This window comes from Sclerotinia sclerotiorum, genomic scaffold, assembly GCF_000146945.2.
Source record: "Sclerotinia sclerotiorum 1980 UF-70 scaffold_16 genomic scaffold, whole genome shotgun sequence".
NCBI lineage: Eukaryota > Fungi > Ascomycota > Leotiomycetes > Helotiales > Sclerotiniaceae > Sclerotinia > Sclerotinia sclerotiorum.
The window spans coordinates 340,586-358,470 of NW_001820820.1; the positions used below are offsets into that span (position 1 = coordinate 340,586).

General features: G+C 41.3%; 8 protein-coding genes across 8 annotated transcripts; 5 read left to right on the top strand and 3 right to left on the bottom strand.

Moving 5' to 3' along the window:
* Positions 1–42: 42 nt before the first annotated feature.
* SS1G_10664 (hypothetical protein) lies at positions 43–2,509 on the bottom strand (the record flags this gene model as incomplete). Its single annotated transcript, XM_001588167.1, has 4 exons — positions 43–783; positions 1,029–1,231; positions 1,395–1,731; positions 1,844–2,509. The coding sequence occupies 4 exons, from the start codon at positions 2,507–2,509 to the stop codon at positions 43–45; spliced, it is 1,947 nt and encodes a 648-aa protein (XP_001588217.1).
* An 820-nt stretch (positions 2,510–3,329) lies between these two features.
* On the top strand, positions 3,330–5,632 carry SS1G_10665 (hypothetical protein; the record flags this gene model as incomplete). The annotated part of the gene is made up of 6 exons (XM_001588168.1): positions 3,330–3,338; positions 3,389–3,503; positions 3,779–4,255; positions 4,309–4,653; positions 5,238–5,331; positions 5,560–5,632. 6 exons carry the CDS (start codon positions 3,330–3,332, stop codon positions 5,630–5,632), a joined length of 1,113 nt encoding a protein of 370 aa, XP_001588218.1.
* A 1,017-nt stretch (positions 5,633–6,649) lies between these two features.
* On the top strand, positions 6,650–7,212 carry SS1G_10666 (predicted protein; the record flags this gene model as incomplete). Its single annotated transcript, XM_001588169.1, has 3 exons — positions 6,650–6,667; positions 7,001–7,033; positions 7,087–7,212. 3 exons carry the CDS (start codon positions 6,650–6,652, stop codon positions 7,210–7,212), a joined length of 177 nt encoding a protein of 58 aa, XP_001588219.1.
* A 1,327-nt stretch (positions 7,213–8,539) lies between these two features.
* SS1G_10667 (predicted protein) lies at positions 8,540–9,363 on the bottom strand (the record flags this gene model as incomplete). Its single annotated transcript, XM_001588170.1, has 3 exons — positions 8,540–8,588; positions 8,687–8,958; positions 9,187–9,363. The coding sequence occupies 3 exons, from the start codon at positions 9,361–9,363 to the stop codon at positions 8,540–8,542; spliced, it is 498 nt and encodes a 165-aa protein (XP_001588220.1).
* A 275-nt stretch (positions 9,364–9,638) lies between these two features.
* Positions 9,639–9,848, bottom strand: SS1G_10668 (predicted protein; the record flags this gene model as incomplete). Its single annotated transcript, XM_001588171.1, has 1 exon — positions 9,639–9,848. One exon carries the CDS (start codon positions 9,846–9,848, stop codon positions 9,639–9,641), a length of 210 nt encoding a protein of 69 aa, XP_001588221.1.
* Positions 9,849–12,770: 2,922 nt separating this feature from the next.
* SS1G_10669 (predicted protein) lies at positions 12,771–12,956 on the top strand (the record flags this gene model as incomplete). Its single annotated transcript, XM_001588172.1, has 1 exon — positions 12,771–12,956. The coding sequence occupies one exon, from the start codon at positions 12,771–12,773 to the stop codon at positions 12,954–12,956; it is 186 nt and encodes a 61-aa protein (XP_001588222.1).
* Positions 12,957–15,907: 2,951 nt separating this feature from the next.
* SS1G_10670 (predicted protein) lies at positions 15,908–16,410 on the top strand (the record flags this gene model as incomplete). Its single annotated transcript, XM_001588173.1, has 2 exons — positions 15,908–15,937; positions 16,279–16,410. 2 exons carry the CDS (start codon positions 15,908–15,910, stop codon positions 16,408–16,410), a joined length of 162 nt encoding a protein of 53 aa, XP_001588223.1.
* Positions 16,411–16,831: 421 nt separating this feature from the next.
* On the top strand, positions 16,832–17,771 carry SS1G_10671 (predicted protein; the record flags this gene model as incomplete). Its single annotated transcript, XM_001588174.1, has 2 exons — positions 16,832–17,601; positions 17,681–17,771. The coding sequence occupies 2 exons, from the start codon at positions 16,832–16,834 to the stop codon at positions 17,769–17,771; spliced, it is 861 nt and encodes a 286-aa protein (XP_001588224.1).
* Positions 17,772–17,885: the final 114 nt, after the last annotated feature.

The following is a 17,885-nucleotide window of genomic DNA, read 5'->3' on the forward strand; positions in this document are numbered from 1 at the left end:
ACTTCCGCCAGTAGACCTTCACCGCCACTAGTGGCTTTCATACTACGGTGGCCAAACCTCATGAAACTTGACACTCTCATCACTACTGGCCACTACTAGACAACCCTCTTGAGCCGTTCTACTCATAGCCCTTCCACCTTCTCTACTGCTATGACTTTCATTTGGCCCACCTGGGTATGGTATTGCGAATAATGCTCTATGTTCACCTTCCCATGGAATAGCAGCCACTTGTTTACAATCCGGCCAGCTAAAAACCGCAATCCGATAAGGATGTTCTGGTTGCGCGTAGCCAAATGTAGCCGCAATCTCTCGGCGAGTAGTGGACCAGATAAGTGAGGTCACTTGAGCTGCTACGCTGATGGTCGCGAGACAGGCTCCAGATGAAGTATGAAAGAAATGAATGCATTTATCGTTGCTACCTCCGCCAGTTGCGATGAGACCATCTCTCCAGGGACAAAATGCAATTGCTTTGACAGCAGCTCCATGAATCCAACGATGTTTTTCAGCGCCAGAGGTGATTTCTTTAACACGATTCTGACCGGTTACACTGTGGATGCGACGCATTCCTGCTGTGGCGAGAAACACTTCTTCTGTGGTACCAAGCTGATCACGAGACGGACGGGTGACCTCGTTTGTACGGAAAAGACAACAAAGATTATCGTTCCCTCCAGTTGCAAATGACGAACCATCGGTTGAAAAGGAGAGACCACATATTTGTTGGGTATGGATGGATATTCGGGCAATAAGTGTCATAGAGCCAGACCAGCCATCACGTGTTACTTCCTATGCATCAGGCCATTCAACGGCATAGTAATATACATTGCCTTGTTCATCTCCAACAATCAAATCTTCTGTCTTCACCATAATAGCCGATGCGAGTGGATTCCGGGAAGGTCGCATTGTAATAGAAGGTCTTCAGGTGACGCAAGCTATTGGGGCATGGGCTGCTGAACCTCGAATCTGGGCAATAGACTATCATAAAGTGATAAAAGGCTCAAAGATCCATCTGACCTGCCAAATGCAAGTACAGATTTAGCTCCTTGCGTAGACGAGAATGCCAGAGATGTAAGCCAAGAAGCATTTGAAGTTCCGCCATGAAGCAAATGAACCCCAGCCATTTCGGACCATGCATAAAGCAATGAACCCAAACCAACGGCCAGTGTATGACTTGTTGCGGAGTATGCAAGAACTGAGCAATAAAAGTCGTCTCGTAAATTCGGTGCATCAAGAACTGTGCCGTATGTCAGTAAAAACAATATAACAACAACAACAACGGAGAAACATATTTGAAGGGGGCAACAGGAAGGGTCCTAGGTTCTTGTGGTAGTTGTTGCTCTGTATATTAATTAGAATTGAGTCTGTAAATACAGATAGTATGAAGCAATGTTACTAACTTTGTTCTGGCCCACCCAGTACCCACTCTGTTCCATTCCATGCCGTCTTCGTTTCAAAATTATGCTTCTTGGACCTGGAATCGAGGGGAGTTGCCGGAGGCGTTGTTAAAGAATCCCGAAACTCAAAAACACGTTGGATGCGATCAATGTCCAATGCTTGTGCCAACCTATCTTCATGCTTTTCGAAATCCTCCTGTGCTTTTGGGCGCGAGGCGGAGAAGGATGTAGTATACAATGGTGCATTTGTTCCACTACCTAACAAACCACCGCGACCATCCGAAATGCCAGCGCTCACGGGCGCCACTCCTCCGACAGCCCATACGGTTCCTACACTGACCTGTGGTAATCAGTATAAGAGGAAAACGGGAATAATATCAAATGTCGCATCCCTCCTCACTATTGACGTAGTCTGAAAGGAATAAATGGGAATCTGAATCCATCTGACGTACCTGCCTCTCCCCGTTGGGTGTCGTTGGAGCATTTCTCTGGAAGGTAAGGGCAGTAGCACCTGTAGAAGGATTAAAATAGGGATCAGTTATTGCCGTTGGATATTTTATACCTCTACCACGGTTTGCGGAAACGATTCGTCTGGAATCTGGCCGAGAGGCAAGCGGAATAGGTGATGTTGCACGTCGACGTGGATTGAAAGCATCTAGGCTTGCACTGCTATGTCTCATTAATCTTTCATATGGCGAGAGAGTGCCAGGATCTTTATTAGCACGAAAGCTCTGAGCTGCGGAGTCGGAATTTTTTAAAACTGGTAGAAACCGATCGGGAGAATGCAAAGAGCTGAGAGACTTTCTATTCTGGGTCGGGTCGACTGATGTTCGAGCCCGAAGCGTGTTTAAGAGGGATGGCCTAGTTTTAATATTGGATCGAGGTAATGTCGAGGAGGAAGAAGACATCGGAGTCTTGGGACTATCTGATGCTCCATCGAACCTAAGGCTATTCGGTGCAACCTTTGATAGCTTGTGATCCGTAGCAACCCCATTAATTACATTTTTGGTTCGTATGGAAAGGCTCGGCTTCCATTCCTTTCCATTTTCATCTCGAAAGCGTCTCAATAAAGGATCATAGGTTGTATCGGTGTCTGCAGATATTTGAGAAAATGTCATGGCGATACATCAATGAGGAGATATGGCGCTTACCACTGAATATACTTGACCTTCGTCTGGGAGATGAACTGTCATAACCTGAGTCGTCCGGGGAATACGGAATCTTTGGAGAGCTATTAATCCATCCTTCGTTGAAGAAAGAAGACATAGCAACGCAAAAAGGAATGAGAATCAAGGAGGCCGACGATAAGGTGCAAAGGAACAGCGGCTTATCGAGACCCTCTCGTGAAAAGAACGACAGAAATTAGAAATACTAAACCTCACGCTGTTTTCCTGAAAGAAGAGGGAGGATAAGCAGCAGATGCGTAAGTCCACGGGAGTTTCCTCGAAGATATCCTACGACTTCTTGTTAATGGCCAAAGAATGTCAACCGGGTAAGAGCACCGGCAAAGCCTATAGTAAGGCGATAGAGCAAATAAAAACTATCACAGGGAACAATCATGCATTGTCGGCGACACACTGCTGTACTGCTGAAGTTAGTAATATTGTAAGAATGGCGATATTCCTTCTGGTCCCGGTATTGGACATATGAATAGAGGGGAAGTAAGGGAGTAGAAGTAAGAGACGAGATGTGACGAGAGATATTTGTTCTCGGAAGCAAGTACCAACAACCACCGAACCTGTTTATTAGTTAGCCGACATTGGTCGGTCGGAGTTTTACATGACCAAATTCCGACCCCGCTTGCCGAATTCATCAATCGTGCCCGCACCTTCTCATCTCACAAGGCTGCCCAGCCAGCTCCAGCCACCCCGCCAGTCAACCCGTTATCTATTTATCCAGACAGTTCGTCAAATTCAATCTAGAAAGAGGTTCTCAAAGATGGCAAGCGTATGTCTCTCAAGACTTCGTACTAACTTGGGACTGGATCAGAAGTATAGCATGGTATACCAAGGGTTGCAACGACTGAACAAAAATCAATAGCAGTCCAGGAGAAGGAACGCAAGGACATTGAAGAATACAAGGCTTTGGTACAGCTGATTGAGCTCAAGGCAGGTCAATATCCAGTTGTTCGGGACCCTTCTAATTCTTATGAAAGATCACACAGAAGCAATATACCCTTGAAGTACTCGAGCTCACTTCCAAACTGCTATCAAAGAACCCTGAATACTATACGATATGGAACATCCGCAGGCGCTTGCTAATTTATGGATTATTCTCGAAATCATCGGAATCATCATTGGAATCGCAGTCCCTATCTCCTTCTTCTGGGCCTTCCGAGAGCTTGACGTCTGGCGTAATCTCATCATCCTCTACCTCCACATCTTCAGAGGTCTTGACCACGACCCTGGGCGACCCGCACCACCCGACTCCTGGGAAGAATTCTACAATTCTTGATTTGATACAAGCAGATTTGGATTTTATATTTCCGTTGATGTTGGGCTGGCCGAAATGTTATTGGATATGGAATTATCGATTGTGGTTACTGAAGCAAGCAAACGACCGTCTCACTGCAGATATTGCGAGAGGACTGTGGCAGCGTGAGCTTGTCTTAGTGGGAAAGATGTTGACAAGAGATAGTCGAAATTTTCATGGGTGGGGATATCGACGCACTGTGGTTTCTCAATTAGAAGGTCCCAACTTAAACAGTCCAAGCATGGTCGAATCGGAATTTGCATACACTACAAGAATGATTAATGCCGAGTTGAAAAACTTCTCGGCTTGGCACAACCGGAGTAAACTAATACTAAGAATGCTTAAGGAAAGGCAAGCCACCGCGATTGAAAGGCGGCAATTCTTAGATGATGGTAATTATATCATCGAATTATCACGTTTCCAAGTTATGCTGACATTTCTCCAGAATTTGATCTTATTACTAAAGCTATGTGGAATGATGCATATCCATATGATCAGTCCGTATGGTTCTATCATCAGTTCCTTATGTCAAATCTCACGGAGTCTGTTGGTCACGCAAGCATAGCCCCAGACTTCTCTCGAGAAGATCGTATTGAATATATCAAGAAACAACTTGTCAATTTAAAAGATTTCCTTGATGGCGGTGAAGACTGTAAGTGGGTTTATGATGCTTTATTTGAGTACACACTAGCTGTATGTGAAATGGAGGAGCGTTTGCCTGAACGTGATGAAATACAAGATTGCAAGGCCTGGCTTTCAGAACTGAGGAAGCTTGACCCTATGAGGGCTGGTAGGTGGGATGGTCTCGAGGTCTCTTTACAGAAGGCGAACCAATAATGCATATTGGTATACCCAATTTTTAGAAAGAATGGATGATGGGAACACGAAGACACTCTTACGTCAAATTTTATGATGTATGAGGGACCAATAGCTGATTTCATTCACATGTCGAAATTCTCGTTGCATAAATTTTTTAGAAGGAATATCGGAACGAAATTACAATCCACACAGGGCTTGAGAGGCGTGCTCTTTTCACAGTCATCCTGAAAAGCCTTCCTGCGCAAAAGTCTACATTCCGTCTTCTTTTATGCAACATTATCCGAAGACATCATTCGATCCCCAAGGGACCCGCTAGACTAAGCCGTGAGCACAACTTTTTGAGCCGACGAAAGGAAAGTTACACAATCGTCCTCTTTTACCGCAAGACCAGTATCCATAAATCACAATTCTAAACTAAACACACCAAATTCCCCCCATTCTTAATCTGTTGAAGATATGAACCGTTCCTACGTCTCGCAAGAAAGTCCAGTACCCAGTTGAGGATTATCCAAACACTAATACTCGACGGAAAAATGCAAAGCACTAACTCCACAGGGTTAAAACCGAGCAAATATCCTATTCCCTGTGCTAGCAAAAGTAACGAAGAGCAGAGAGTCTCTGGCCCATACGATATCCATGAGAAGGCTGAGTGAGTGAAGACGCAAGTTGCGAGTATGAAGCTGCAAAATGTGATGGCGTCATGGGATGGCTCAAAATGAAGGTCTAGGGCTTCCAGGATGGGAGTGGTTATCTAGGTTTATTTAGGGTGTTGATTCTGTGGTTCTTGGAAAACTTACTGTTGACATGGGAAAACTGGGTGCTTGGAGATTCCTGCTGTAGTTTAGGCAGATGAATGTTGTGCTCATGAGGAGTGAAGAGCTGGTGTTGAGGAGTGCGAGAAGCAACAGGAAGAAAGAAGTGGACGATGTTTTGCGGAAGCCGGTGTTTAGAACTGAGATACGGAGATCTTCTGCTCTGGGACCTATCTCGTGGCATGTCAAGCTAGATTCAACCAGTGTCTTCTCTGTCAATGGTGAAAGATTCTCTGGTCGAAATTGACGTGGATGAATATCACCATGAAAACCTAGTGATTTCCCATCGTCCACCTTAACTATAGATACTGGTTCTTCCATGGGTAATGCACTTATTTTGCTACTAATTCAAGGTCAACAATATTACCCGGTATCAATCATGATCGAATCTTACGGCGTATTGCTCGATGTGATTCCACTCATACGGCTCATAAGTGTGTTGTGTTCCTGTATTGCTATTGATATATTGAGGTTGAAAGTTCGTACTGATGCTTGATATCCTTCGTGTTATCTGGCGGTTTATATTGTAATCGAAACAACAAGTGGAAGTGATTTTTCACTGCGATGGGAGAAAATCCTTAAATATTCACGCCAATGTATGGAATCCTGCATCGTATTTTCTGCACTAAACCCTGCATCATCGGAAACACTGCATCACCAACAGTCTGTTGCATGTAGTGACGCCTAACTGAGAAAACAGAGAAGGGCCGAGGCTGCAAGAATCTCTCTATTTCATTCTCACCACTGCAGTGATACAAGGAGCAGCAATCATGCATGGGATAAGCCTCACTCTGTACTATCATAGATGGGCAGATTCAACAACAAGGCTTTTTGCTCAACAAATGGGCCACGGGTTTCTTAGAGAATCAATTTGTCCAAGCAGAACGCGTGGCCTCAGATTCTTGAGACACGGACGAGATTTTGTGTAATGCTTTAGATCTCTTATTCGCCTTATATTCTCATGAATCGTTACACACATATGTTGGTCACCCTTTATATATCCTGAGTCTTGCACTTTCTAATTCCATTTTCGCCGCGTACCAAACTTTGATTGCTGAGTCTATAAGCACAGATATTTTAGACGTATAGGTTTACGGCTCCCGATACTTCTTTCCCACCTATGCGTGTACGTTCTCATTTGACAAAGCTCCAAAGATGGCTACAGCACCCGAAGTAAGCCTGTCACAATTCACAAGACCCCATGAAAACAATCCAGAAGACCAGAACCCTGATTCCGAGGCTATCCAAGATGACTCAGGTCGGAACCGCTCTTATTCTCCGGGAATACTAAGGGTCTTATTTGCTATTCTCATCATAGAATGCATCCTTGCGCCGGTCAACATTTTGTCGGGGATGATGGCATCGGAAGGAAAAATATGGAGCCTCGTGTTCGTCTGGTTAGCTATCCCATCTTATCGAATCTATAATGTCCCCAAACTCAAATCATCACAGTGCATTCCTCCTCTGGCTCATTCTACTAACTATCGGCCTTATTCTCTATACTAGCATACATTCATTGGAAATGTTGAATATTACCAAGTAAGGATCATTACCTTCATCATTGACATACACCCCAGCTAACTTGCCCTTAGAAGTACACTTTGGCATCTCGGATGCTGTATCCTGATATTCTATTTCTTCTGCTCGGTTCTGAAGATATCCTCAAGTCTTCTTCCTCAGTGGATCCCGACAATCGTAGATTGTGGGCTCGGCTTTAGTATTGGGATGCAGAGTTTACCGAGAGATTATTTGCATGGGTTGAGGGATTGGGCAATAGAGGTGGTTGGTAGCCTATGCAGCGGTGTTCCATTAAGTTCGCGATATGCGACGAGTATTTCGCCATGAGACTCCAGTGATAGCGAGAAGTTGTAAGATTAGAAGATAGGTTTTATGAGGTTATGCTTCGATCATATTGGGCTATCAGCTTCGGGCATTTTTGGTTTTGGAGTTATGGTTGCCCCAAATCACGAAAGACCGTTGTCTTCGCATATATTAGCTGTTCTCAAAAAATCTGGGGACAAATTGGCATCCTAGGGAGAGCGGATCTTAGTATATAGTATCTATGTACTCAAAAAATAAATAAAAAACAAATTCTTACTACAAGGTTGCTGGAAAAGCATAGCAAGAGAGCTGTCTGAAGAATCTCCGCCATGCACATGTCGCCCTCACCAGCTCAAGAGTCAAGCCCTCTCTAAGAGCCTCAATACTTACATTCTCACCGCAGCCACCTAGCACTGCCTAGCACCGCCTAATCAAAAAGCCCTACCATAGCCTCGCGCATAGGTACATGTTTGTGCCTAGTGCAACGGTAACTATGTAACCATCCATGCACTCCGCCTCAAAACACACTTAAAGCAATTCCAGCCTGATCAACAGTCTTTCTATGCATATGCCCTTTCATGCAGCTCGGGATGGCACGTTAGCTTTGTACTATCACAATTTAGAGATTAGTAGCATTAACGTATCACAAGATTATACGCTAGTACTTTGTATCGCTTGTGCAAAGTAAGCGATGCTTGCCACGTTTTGAGGGTTGCATAAATTAGGTGCGTGATATTGTTGTATCTTATTTGGAGATTTATTGGAGAGATACAAAAAGACGAAATGATTGATTGGTCAATCTATCCATTATGATTCGCCATGCCTTGTTTGTAATTCGAAGGTTTTAAGAGGGTTTAGCGGATATTTCCGTGCACCATCAAATCGTGCAAAAACAGATATCTAAACGCAGAAGTCCGGAATGAAAAAATGAAGTGAATATAATAAAGTAACTAGTGTATAACGTCGAAGGGCTTGAGATGTTATCCTATCATAAGATTGTCCCAGGCCGAGAAAGCGAGAGATCTACCTAGTGGTGTTGAGTGTCCTACTAGGTTTTCTTTGCCACCCTCGACCTTTTCTTCTTTTTAGTACTATCAAGAAGGAATAATGAAAGCAATGTCGACTAGATATATTCTGCTGGTTGTTGTGGTATTGTTGGAATATCTGGAGAGTGCCAGCAGCTGGGGAGATTAATGAATTCACAAAGGCGTGACTGAATCATAATCAAGAGCTCATGTGGAACATTTGAGTCTCATTTTGACTCATAAAGAGCCTGAATATCAATCAAATAGCATACATCTAAGCTCTCAGCTCAGAATCTGTCTCCACGTTATATTGTAGGACAAGACTCTCCATGGTTGAAAAATCCACCTGCAGATCCAAGGTATGCGGTCCCCAAATTTCCCTTTGGGCACTTCATATATCTTCCTTTTCTTCTCTTTGTTCTCAAGGGTTTGTGCCAGTCGCTCTTCGATTTTATCTTTCTCCAAAACGAAGATAACCTTCTTCAGATCTGGATATATAACCCTGGCAGAGTAGCTAGTGTCCATGACATCTTCAATTCGATCTTGAACATTCAACTCTTTTGTTTCCGCGATACCAAGAACAACGAATTTATCTATTGCCGGTGGCTCCTTATGAACCTGATGGACTCTGTCTGTGATAAACTTCTGAAATTGATCAAAATCGAGGAAGCATAGAAGGTCGATCTTTGGATTTATGTACACCGGAACGACAGACAGGTCTCGAAGAACGCAGTATTCGTTTAGAGCGACTTTGCGAGATTCTCGGTTCACATGAAGAAGATGGAAAGGATGGGAAAATGCTGAAGATAGTATCCTCTCGCTTCCAAAATACCCAACCATGCGCACAAGACGTGGGCCAGGTAGAGAATATCTCCAGATTTTGATGCGCACCGTTTCTGGGAGCCGTGAGAAACCTTCCAAGGTTCGTGAGGCTGACAAGCCAGAAGGGTTTTTCGAATCACCCTGGATGATCAAACTGGAGAACAGGGCAGTGATGTTCTGCCAAACCCCCTCTGTAGCCATGGTGAAATATCCTTTTTTCTTTGCTCGGGGTGCTGGTTTGGTTTAGTATTTGTGTAGATGTCAGGGATTGGGCTTAACTTTCGCTCGATATTTGTGGTGTAGCATTTATTTTAAATTTAATCATTGAAAGGAGTAGTAGGGACAAAGAAACTGAATACCAGAAATCTATTCGTAGGTCAAAAAATCTTAAAGTTACAAGGAATGAGAGCACGTCACTGCTCAAATCAATTGGGCTTATCTGTGATTTCACACCTTGTACTTATTTACTGTCCATATCATGATTCTCCTCCCGGCCTCAAAAAATCTAGCATTTTAGATTGATCAATGTTTAAAGTTTTTGAAGCAACCGAGCGCTGCATGTCTGTGAGAATATCTGGTTTCGAACTGACCCGAAAAGCTGCACTTGCAGGTTCTGTCGGAGCACTAACCCATATGATAGGGAGCCAAACCAGCGTAGACTTCTTGAACACTGATTTTTCCGCCATTGTTCACAACAAGCTTCAACGGAAGAGATACGGAGGCAATACTAGCTGCGGATTAACCTATCCTTCTTGTTTGTCGTATCCTTTGTTTCCTGCTACCCCCGCATCCGACGTTCCAAATTCACGTGATACCGCATCTTTATCAACATTAACCTCTGCAGAGTTTGTTACCTCTCTTTCAATACCATATGTAAGAAAGAATCTGGAATAACAGCCAAGAAGGGAATGAAATCGACTAGCCATTCAGCAAAGCATACATTTCATGTGATGATGGAGCGATCTGTCAGGGGGTTGTGAGTTACTGGCATGTCATCCTACAGTGACCGTGCACTGCTACTAACCACAGGTCCTTTTTACACTAAAATTCACTCTTTCCATTTATTTATATGAAAAGAATTAAATATTTTACCAAGATATCATCTTATAGATTTAAAAACATTCATTTGAAGATTCTATAATTTTGATTTTTAAAAAATTTAATTATTGATTGTTGAAATCCTACGAGTTTGACTTTCAAATTTTTAGATTTTACTCAATTGTTACGAGGTTTGCCGTCTAGATCACGTGGAAGTGCTCTAGGCTCTCGAGGTGGTTTATAACTAGGCGTCAAGCAGGGACTTAAGTAATGACAATAATGAAATGCAATTCGTAACTAATAGTAGGATATACTAAATGATTGATCTTGAGCACGAAGCTCTATACAAAGGAAATCCATCTTGATTATATAGTCCTTCATGCTTCCATGATTACTAGTGATCCTTCATGATCATTAGTGATCATCTATATCGTGATCCTTAGTGATCCTTAATGATCACCAGTGATCACCTATACCGTGATCCTTAGTGATCCTTAATGATCATCAGTGATCACCTATACCGTGATCCTTAGTGATCCTTAATGATCACTATTGATCATTTGTGATCACGTGTCTTGGTAGTTGTGTAGCCCGTCGTAACATCAATTTACCGCAAAGATTGAATCAAAATTCTATGTCATCAATTTTATCATTTTCAAACTTGATTTTACTTTATTAAAATTTTAAATTACACATCTAATTCAAAAAAATTCAATTGTTTGATTTTGATCATACTTTTATTCATATTTAAATAATTAAATCTTTTTAAAGTGATTGAGTTGTGGTGTAAAAAGGCCACTCGGCTAGTAGTGGTGCGCTATTAGTACTGTACCTCCTTGAGCTCTTGTAAAACTAGTTGGAAAATTCCTGAATGTGAAAATTCATCGTGGGTGTCAAAATCGCAATTTATAATGAGATGCACTGGCCATGACACTTTGGCTCGTAGTCAGGGACCTCTCAATTCAGCTTTTGGGGATGGTTTTCATTTTTATTAGACAAGCATTTTGTCAATCTATTTCGTCACTCTAAGGACTAACAATTGCGAGAACGGAAAATGAATGGCCAGATCTTAACCGACTGCATTGGGATCCCATCTCGAGAGGAAATCATGACATGGGGCATCATATTCTATTTTCATAACTGTGTGAGGAAAGATCGGACGTAAAACAGCAGTAAGGAAATCATTCTTATAGATTTAGTGTAAGATATCTGCAAGTACTCGCTTTGTAGTCTGTCTTCTATTATTTCCCCTTGAAACTCAAGTAAATATTCTTAAAAGTGTTAGTGGAATGAAAAACACAGTATAAAACCCTCAAACACTCTGTATGTGCAGTTATCTAGTATTTCTACTTAAAAAGAAAATATAGAGGAGTAACACTAGCGCTAGTGTGGTCTAGCTATGCTGAATAAGTATATTTTAAACCTCTTCCCAGTATCTACCCTCACCTCTCAATTCCCAGATGCTTTCTCGAAACTTTTCTATTCTCAGAGAAAAGCTGTAGAGATATCTTGAGGGAGAACATAGACTAGCATATAATAGGAAGACAAATAGCAAGAAAAGAAAATTATCTATCTCGATGACTTCTATCCACCTTGGTGGAATCGGAATATGTACTTATCTGGACACAAGAAAAGTCTAAAAGCGTTACTGCTCAAGAAGTTGAAAAGCCTCGATAACTGTAAAGTTCGGAAGCTAAAAGGTCTTAGAAAAAGCTAAGCATTAGTTTCTAACTAGAGATGATGTCATGACTGATTAGGTCTACCACTAAGTTGGAATCTCAAGAAAAATTTGAAATAGATACTTTTAGCAATATGGTTTTTCGGCCCTTGAGTGTTTGATCCGCAAATCTCAAAGTGATGTTCTCCATGCTCTAAACTGATCTGCTGAAAAAATAAATGATGAAAATAATAAACTAATAAGCATCTCATCAAGATTAATTCCTCTAGGGGATCATTTGTGTCTGTTCAGCGTAATAGAATGAGTAGCGGTGAAAAAAAAGCATTGTGATTGTTGATTGTGGAAAGTCTCTAGATTGTGAAGATTTTACCCGGAAAGATAAGATCTATGGTTCGTTCTGGACTTTCGATGACTTGAGAATATTTGAAAAACTTGACTGTAGAAATAATTCACACAAGTTTGTAAAGCAATAAAAGTAGCTCGCTAGTTGATTTAAATTTCTCAAGGGTTTATCGTAGTCTATGTCCGGATTTGGGTTCATTGCGAAAACAACGTAATGACTGGGTCTTATTCGGTGAGCTGATAATTGCTAATCTGCAAGAGTATATTTTCTCACTATCATGATCATGAAAAGAAGCCTGTCCGACGGACCGATCCTTCGTATTGACTTATTACGGCAAAAGGAAGAAGCGAAAGGAAGATTGAATTGAGATTTTTCCCCCGTACTACTATGAACCAAATCTATGATATCGATGCCGGAAGCATCTATGAGTCACTAAGTCTCTTGACAAACAATTTTTGGTACATCTCAAGAGCCAGTCAAGTAGAATTCGTAGTAGTAGAATGAACTCTATCCTCTAATCCCCAATGGCACTTTGGACTTCCATATAAAATGACTTCCCAGACTAGCCCTTCCATGCTAGCTAGCAACCTTGATATATTCACGGCACATATCCTCAACGCTGCACTGCTTTCGAGAGATCTGGATCGCACTGAAGACAGACCAAGAATATTTCGGGAATTCTATACTCCTGTCCTTGCCGGAGTGGGCCAAACAGCTCCTGATAATCTCGCATAAGTTCTTGAAATCGAGTGCGAAATACCGTCTCACAAAACGAGTCGAAGGCAAAGACTGGCTGAATAAATATTTTCTCCAGTGTACAAAACCTCAAAGTAGCCCATCTCAAAAAGTTCAATTCTAATGAGGTGCTTGTATCCAATGCCATATTTGGGTCGTTCTCCATATCGATCGCGATCCGCTTGACATTAGCAGCCCGAATGTTGTCATTACTCCAGACATTGTTGCTAGGCTAGTGGACGATTTCCGCAAATGTTAGACTGGTGAACTTTAGAATATCCCGCTCGGAGTTGAAGTGTATTGGGCTCTGCATATCATTATCGAAGCATAACCTATACTCTTCGTGTGCAATCGCGCATGACCGAGAGGGTACCGTCAGGGCTTTGATTTTCTCATAGGATGCGTGGAAATCTTTAGCAAGGCAACGTTTACCCAGGTCGCGATGGCTGGTGTGCGCCCAGTTGATAGTTATAATTCGGTTGTCGGTTAATGTTGATTTCCATATCATTTGATTTAGCTCTAAGGGAAGGCCTTTAATAGTCGATGAAGTGTCCTTTGCGAGCTCATATAGCTCCAAAGACAGTTTTGAATCCATGCTGCCAACTTAGTATTTCCATTATAAAGAGAGATCGGACTCTTAAAGACTTACATGTATCAAATCAGTATTTTTGTTCTGTCCAAAACGAATTCGATAGTATTGATACACAAAATTGACGACTATGCTGACCCAAGTTTGACCACTAACTCAACGCGGTAGGGCGGAGGGTGACAAAGTGCAAAAGAGCTCCTCGGAATCTAATGTTTTGAGAACGTTGTAAAAGGGAAGAGTGATTTTGGCTTCCGAAAAGACTGGAATCTAGGACAATTTGTAAGCGAACCATAGAAAGGCTGGAGGGACAAACTGGGAGCGCAAACTGGTGCAAAACCTCGATGTTTTTGAATCCCAAGAATGTATAAAATAATGAGGGAAGATTGCCAAAAGGTGGAATTGTGGTAGTAAACGACTTGAGATTCAGGAGCTCGGGCCTTGCTATCATGTGTCCCATCTTTTTCATCCGTACTTTGAATTTAACTATAAAAGATCTTCGATGAACGCTAATCTTCCATCTATGAAAAGTTCTATCAAGAAAATCGACACTACATAATTAGTCATATGAGCTATCTTTTTCATTATTGGTATGAATATATGCAGTAATTAAGATGTATAGTTATCAGTTGTTTGAAAAAAGACATATAAGTATTTCCAAGTGACTGATTTTGTCATTGTTCAGAATTGTAGGAAGACCCTCAAAGCCTGGAGGCCTACCAGGCCTAAAACTACACATGAAACCAAACACTTGATTTGGAATCAAAGTTATAAGAAAAACAATAAAATTTCCGCAGTTTGATCGTAGGACGTTTGAAATGTTGAGCTAATGATTCATCAACTAGTGGACAGCATATTCTGCATTAATCTTGATGATATCATGCTTTCATCTCATTTAATAAGTTTGCACTGATCACCAAAAATGTCTTGGAAAAATTAGCAAATAAATCCCTGGCTAGGGAGTATATTATAGTTTGATTGAAGAATGAACTTTTGAGGATAAGTTGACTTGAAGTGACGCTGAAAGTGAGGCGTGGATCCCAGGTCATATGACCGGGAACCTTCTTTCACAAAAGTTACGTCCTGTAGAATGACCAGGAACTCTTCTAGATACGGTAGTATAGATGACTTTCTCTATCTGAAGCATATGCTGCATATTAATATGGTGGGTTTTTGACTTTTCCACCCTCAATGAAGAAGCACCAACAACCATATTGTATCGATCTGACTATCTACTTTGTTCCATGGTTACCTTATCAGTTCATGCCTTACTTCTAACCTATACCTTCAATATAGCGCCTGATATTATATGCATTATTATATATCCTCGTACAAGTTTCATATCTCAAGCCAAATTCAATGATGGGAAAATAGTCAGATGGATGCTGCCTTTGCACGCAAATGTCCCGGAACATATAGCTAAGTACTACAAACGAACTAGCCGTTTGGGGCATGAGACACATATGTTATGATTCTTTAGTGATAGATGATAATGGTCTCGAAAAACGATCTTCCTCATCGTGAATTAGGAATACGACAATGCTTACCGAATAATTAAGGGGTAGTGATGACTAAGCAAAACGACCATAAAAAAAATACAACATCAACATAATTTTTCTCTAGAATTTCAGTAATACTTTTTAATTTTGTACAATGGTTACTTCTTCGATTAAATTATTATATTTAGAACTAGAGGATACTTTTGTAGTTTCGATTGATTAGAAAGACGAGTGAAAACTTATGAAGGACGTCATCCTTGCAGCAGGTTTTTATTTTCGCATGAACAATCACAATAATGACATTTTGGTAGTGGAATCAAGTGGTCTAGCCTTACTATATTCAATAGAGTGTGTTAAATTAATGATCCTGTCTCATTATTCTTTTACATATGGAAAATGAGATACTGAAATCTCAGCTAATTAGTCCTATTGTGTTAATATTTCTATCAAACTCTTAAATCTTTTATTTTCTTAAGGCGTATCTGATTCTTTATGGTTCTGACCTCAAATAATTCTTGATCCTCCGCCAAACAATCAAGCGATCGAATTTTCGTCTTTGTACCTTGTGTGAGATAGTGTCTGGCTCTCCATGGATCAACAGCCTACTGACAAAATGAGGAAAAGTGAGCTCTGAAGTGAAAAGACGCTTATTCTTGTTGAAAATAAATCTTTCCAAGAATACCTGATTTATTAACAGAAGAAAATGCGTCTTTTGTACTAAAGTCTCTCGATCTATATTGGTCCAAAACCACTGAAATATACGATACCATGATGGAATTGATACCTGAAGTAAGATACTCAGCATCAGCATTTTCCGGTTCTCCAAGTTAGTTATTCTTGATGTAAGCTCTATTTATTAGATGAATATGGTCAGTTTGGGTTCTACTTTAAGAAAGGTATGGTTTCTGGCATTGTTTCTAGGCTTACCTTCCTATTGGGTTTATTGAGACCAGAAAGAGCATCAGATTGAATTGATTGATTCTCTAGCTAAGCAGTTAAGCTGCGAGTATATATTCAAAAAAAAATGAAGGAATGAGGTTAGGTATTCAGCCTTCGGAATTAAAGTGCTTTGAAATCAAAATATTGAAAGCAAACAAACAGTATACCAAAAAGGAAAGAATGAATTAAAAGTTGAGTTTTGTTTGCTCCTTATATGCATCATGCAATATATATGCATATGCTGCCAAGATCCCAGGAGGTCAACACTTCCTGACCTTTTCTACCTTTCATGTCTCAGAGGGAATTGAGTTCTTCGGAAGAACTGAAGCTTATGGGTGGTATCTTTGAATTTGGTTTGATGGTAAGCAAATGTTTTGCTGACTTGATGGCGAGGTTGACACTCGGATTGTTTTTCGGGCTAGAGAGCTAGGTTGGATGGAGAATTATATTTGTATTTCACAACAATGGTATGCTTATCCGATGGTACAGCTACTTAGTCTCATTCCATGTCTACTTTGTATTCACTGTAATTAGTTGCCTCCAAGGGCGTTGAGGTCGGCTAGAGGCGATTAAATAATACCTTTTGTACCATTCCATTCACTGGTTGTTTACTTAAACAATCAAACCCAACAAACAACAACAAAATCTTCATACTGCGGAAGGGAGGCTGCCTCAGATAAATTGGCCATCCTATTTATACGGCTGTAGGTGTGTAAATTAGATTAGTGTCTACAAAGTTCTGGGACCGTGTCGAATTAAAGTAAGTACAAAAACCTGCAAATTCCTACCAACACTTACCCAATTTCTTCTTACTAATTTATATTTGCAGAAAAATCTTACAATAATCAGAGATGCATCCACAAACTTCCGAAGCTCTCCGACTGGAGGCAGCTTTTGACAGTTTACGGATAAACAAAATTGACGATCCATTCATTATCGGCGTCGACCATAACCTAAGTCCTTATTTCAAAGCAAGGAGTTTATTTTGTCTCTTTTCTAGGCTACCACCGGAGCTTAAGCTTATGATATGGGCTGCGGCTGCCAATGGCCGACAGATTGTTCGCATCAAGCCCCGCGCGAGAGACGGAACAGAAGGTGAAGGATTTCGAGCCGATTACACCATGCCAGTAGTGCTGCACGTTTGTCGGGACTCTAGACGCGAAGCTCTCAAGAGATATACAGTCATATTTAGGGGAATCCTTCGAAATCCTATCTACTTCAATTATCAGCAAAACTACATAGGCCTTGTTGGTAGTAGCACATGTGAGCATTTTGAGATTCGGTCGGGAGAAGATAACGCTATTTGTAAGGAGATCCAAAAAATTGAGAATGTACTTGCAATGGTTACTGGCTTAGGAAGCGGTGAGAGTGAAGAAGATGTATTGGTTTGCATGTTGAGTATTTGGGATGGCGTCAAGCGTCTGATCATCGCGGAGAGTTCACCAACTTGGTGGGGTACATTTAAAGAAATATGGTCCGACAAGGAGGTAAAGAAGCTGTGTAAAGACGCCAAAGCTAACGACATCAGAGAACGGGTTGCCACGCCAGATATTCCTCAGGTCCGGATAGTCAAGTTTGATGATATCTTAAGTGCTGTTGTAAAGGAAGAGAAACAATCCATGTAAGTGAGAACCACCACTAGCAAATTTTGGTATCTCTTAGGCTTTTTTGCATCTATTGAACTAACTACTAAGAACTAGGGATGGAACAACCGCGATGCTTTATTTCTTCGACTCTCTGTTTGAGGCAAGCTCTACATACAATATCAAGAGACAGTCGAAGAAGGCCTGAGAATGAACCTATGGAGTTGGGCTATGAAATGAGAATAGGATAGGAACGATGTAACTGTTATCTTGTTCACGAGTGGAATATTAATTTACGTTACAAAAGCCGGAAGCCCTTGAG